Source organism: Aptenodytes forsteri, unplaced genomic scaffold, assembly GCF_000699145.1.
Source record: "Aptenodytes forsteri isolate BGI_AS27 unplaced genomic scaffold, ASM69914v1 Scaffold54, whole genome shotgun sequence".
In the NCBI taxonomy this organism is placed as follows: Eukaryota; Metazoa; Chordata; class Aves; order Sphenisciformes; family Spheniscidae; genus Aptenodytes; species Aptenodytes forsteri.
Genome location: NW_008796044.1, coordinates 14,462,460 through 14,464,600, shown reverse-complemented (window position 1 = coordinate 14,464,600; position 2,141 = coordinate 14,462,460). Strand labels below are relative to the sequence as shown.

The following is a 2,141-nucleotide window of genomic DNA, read 5'->3' as shown; positions in this document are numbered from 1 at the left end:
GCTGCTGCCCGGGGCGCAGCGGGGCGCCGAGCCGGGTAGCCCGCAGCGGGGGTTCTGCCTCAGTGCGGTCCGGCGGCAAACCACAGTTAGACGCGAGCAAAACCGTCCTGCCCGGCACGGAGCAGCACCGCTGGCTCCTCGCCGAAGATCCTGATGTATCCCTGGCCTCAAGCGACCCAGTGCGCTTTCTGTTTCGTTTCCCCAGTTCTGGCTTACTGCAATACATTTTTTTCAAATGCTCTCATAGACCCTGTGTCTAAAGAGCCCCATAAAAGAGGACTGAGAGAGGAAACTTCTTACTAGCTAACGGCAAATCTTCTTTTAACGCAATTTCTGCTGAAAGTCACACTCTAGAGCCTTTCCCAGCAGCACAGGGTCCGATACCGGTGCTCAAGGCAACAATTCCCATGGCCTCCATGTCAGGTCCAAAATGTAAAAAGACAAGCTCGGTAAGGCCTATTTAAATTAAACATTTGTAATGCATTTAAATAGCCATAAAGCCCACTTACATTAAAAACAGCAGAAACAAAAAATATGTCAGACCGCAACTGGCCAGCCATCTAATTCAATTAATTCTCTAAGCATCCACTTGGCAAACGCATGCTGTACGAAACGCTGTGATACCAGAACAATACACTCTCCAAAGAGTTACTGCAGAGATTCCACATATCTGCTACGTATGTTTGCTAAATCCAAATTTATTAGCAAAGTCTGTGTTTTCCTGTGGTCAGCAAAACAGTCAAGTCTGTTTCATTCCATCCCATGCACCAACAAAATGTATCCCTACAGACTCTGGCAGCGGTGGTTGATGACATATGAAAAATATAAATTTATTTTTGGACACACGAGCTTTTAGTTACTGGCTTGACTGCTGAAAGTTGAGATAAATATTGTTCTGACTTATCAAGTGCAGTTATTTTCTCTGGAGCACAAGCCTGTTACCTGAACGATCAGGAATCCTGATCGGAGAATGAGATCCTCTATTTCTTCTTCTTTATCAACAACATCTGGTTTGATGAGGGCCAGAGTTCTTTCCACAAAAATCTGAGGTTCGGGCATTAGCATCTGCATCTTCGCTTCTAAATTAGAATTCACGTGCTCCTTTCGTACTGCAATGACACCAGTTCATGATACTTGGAGTTTGTTGACCTCACAGTCACCTGCAGTGACATTTACCGTGTACTCTAGGAACAGAGAGGGTCACCCCCGTTTCACAACATCCACTTGAGATTTTCTCTGGACTACTTAGCACTCTGTAGTTCACACTCCCATTTTCAGTGCAGTAGCATTTTGTGGAAAAGAAGCTAAAAATTAAATGTTGCTAGCCAATCATAAAATGTGAACTATTCTATTTCTAATATTTCACTAATTAACTCAGACAATGTATGAGAGCAAGAGAAGTGTTATCACACACTTTGCTATGTGCCAGAGTGAGCCAGGCTCACTGTACTCCCACATCCTCCATCCACCGACCGTGTGTTCCACCAAACCCAAAATCTATATTCTCATGCATGAAGATTGTGGTGTGGGACTTACTACTTGGATCTATTCCACCTGTAAGCCTCAGGATATTTCTCAATTGCTATTTAATTCTTAAATTTATGGACTCAACATTCTTATATTCATGGACTCAAGACAAAGTGCCAGTTTTCTAACTGAGCAGATCAGGCCATTAGCAAGCTATTAGGATACAAAATTGTTCTGTGAAGAGAGAACTAGTGCAGACAGGTTTCCTACAGACTTAGGACCACTTGTGGCCTTCGTTTTCCCCCTCTTCCCTCTGCCTCCATGCTGACAGCCCTAGGTCTCTCTTCACCTGCACTGAACAAGACACAGGTTTGCAGCCAACTGGCCAGTTCACTGCTGCAAAAAATCATATATAATTGCTCAGTTATACCTGCCTTCTCGGTTGGGATGATTTTTTCTGCACCTATACCTTTGAGCGCTGCCGCTGCCTGTAGGGGAGGAAAGATGGAGAGCTGACCACGGGACGGCCGAGGCCGCCTTTGCCTAGGAACCAGGCTGAAAGTACACACACCCGGAGCGCTCGGAGCAGCCAGCCTGGAGCTGGAACACCCCGTCGCTCAGAGCAGCCAGCCTGGAGCTGGAACACCCCGTCACAGACACCGGCGGCACGAGGG

General features: G+C 46.3%; 1 protein-coding gene across 1 annotated transcript in view; it reads right to left on the bottom strand.

Annotated features, from left to right (window-relative positions):
- Window positions 1-1,086, bottom strand: part of NME5 (NME/NM23 family member 5) — a 7,285-nt gene extending 6,199 nt beyond the window's left edge. The window contains exon 1 of the mRNA XM_009286066.2: window positions 943-1,086. Within this exon, the coding sequence (XP_009284341.1) occupies window positions 943-1,071 (129 nt within the window). The 5' untranslated portion in view covers window positions 1,072-1,086. The remainder of the gene's footprint in view (window positions 1-942) is intronic.
- Between the last annotated feature and the right edge of the window lie 1,055 nt (window positions 1,087-2,141).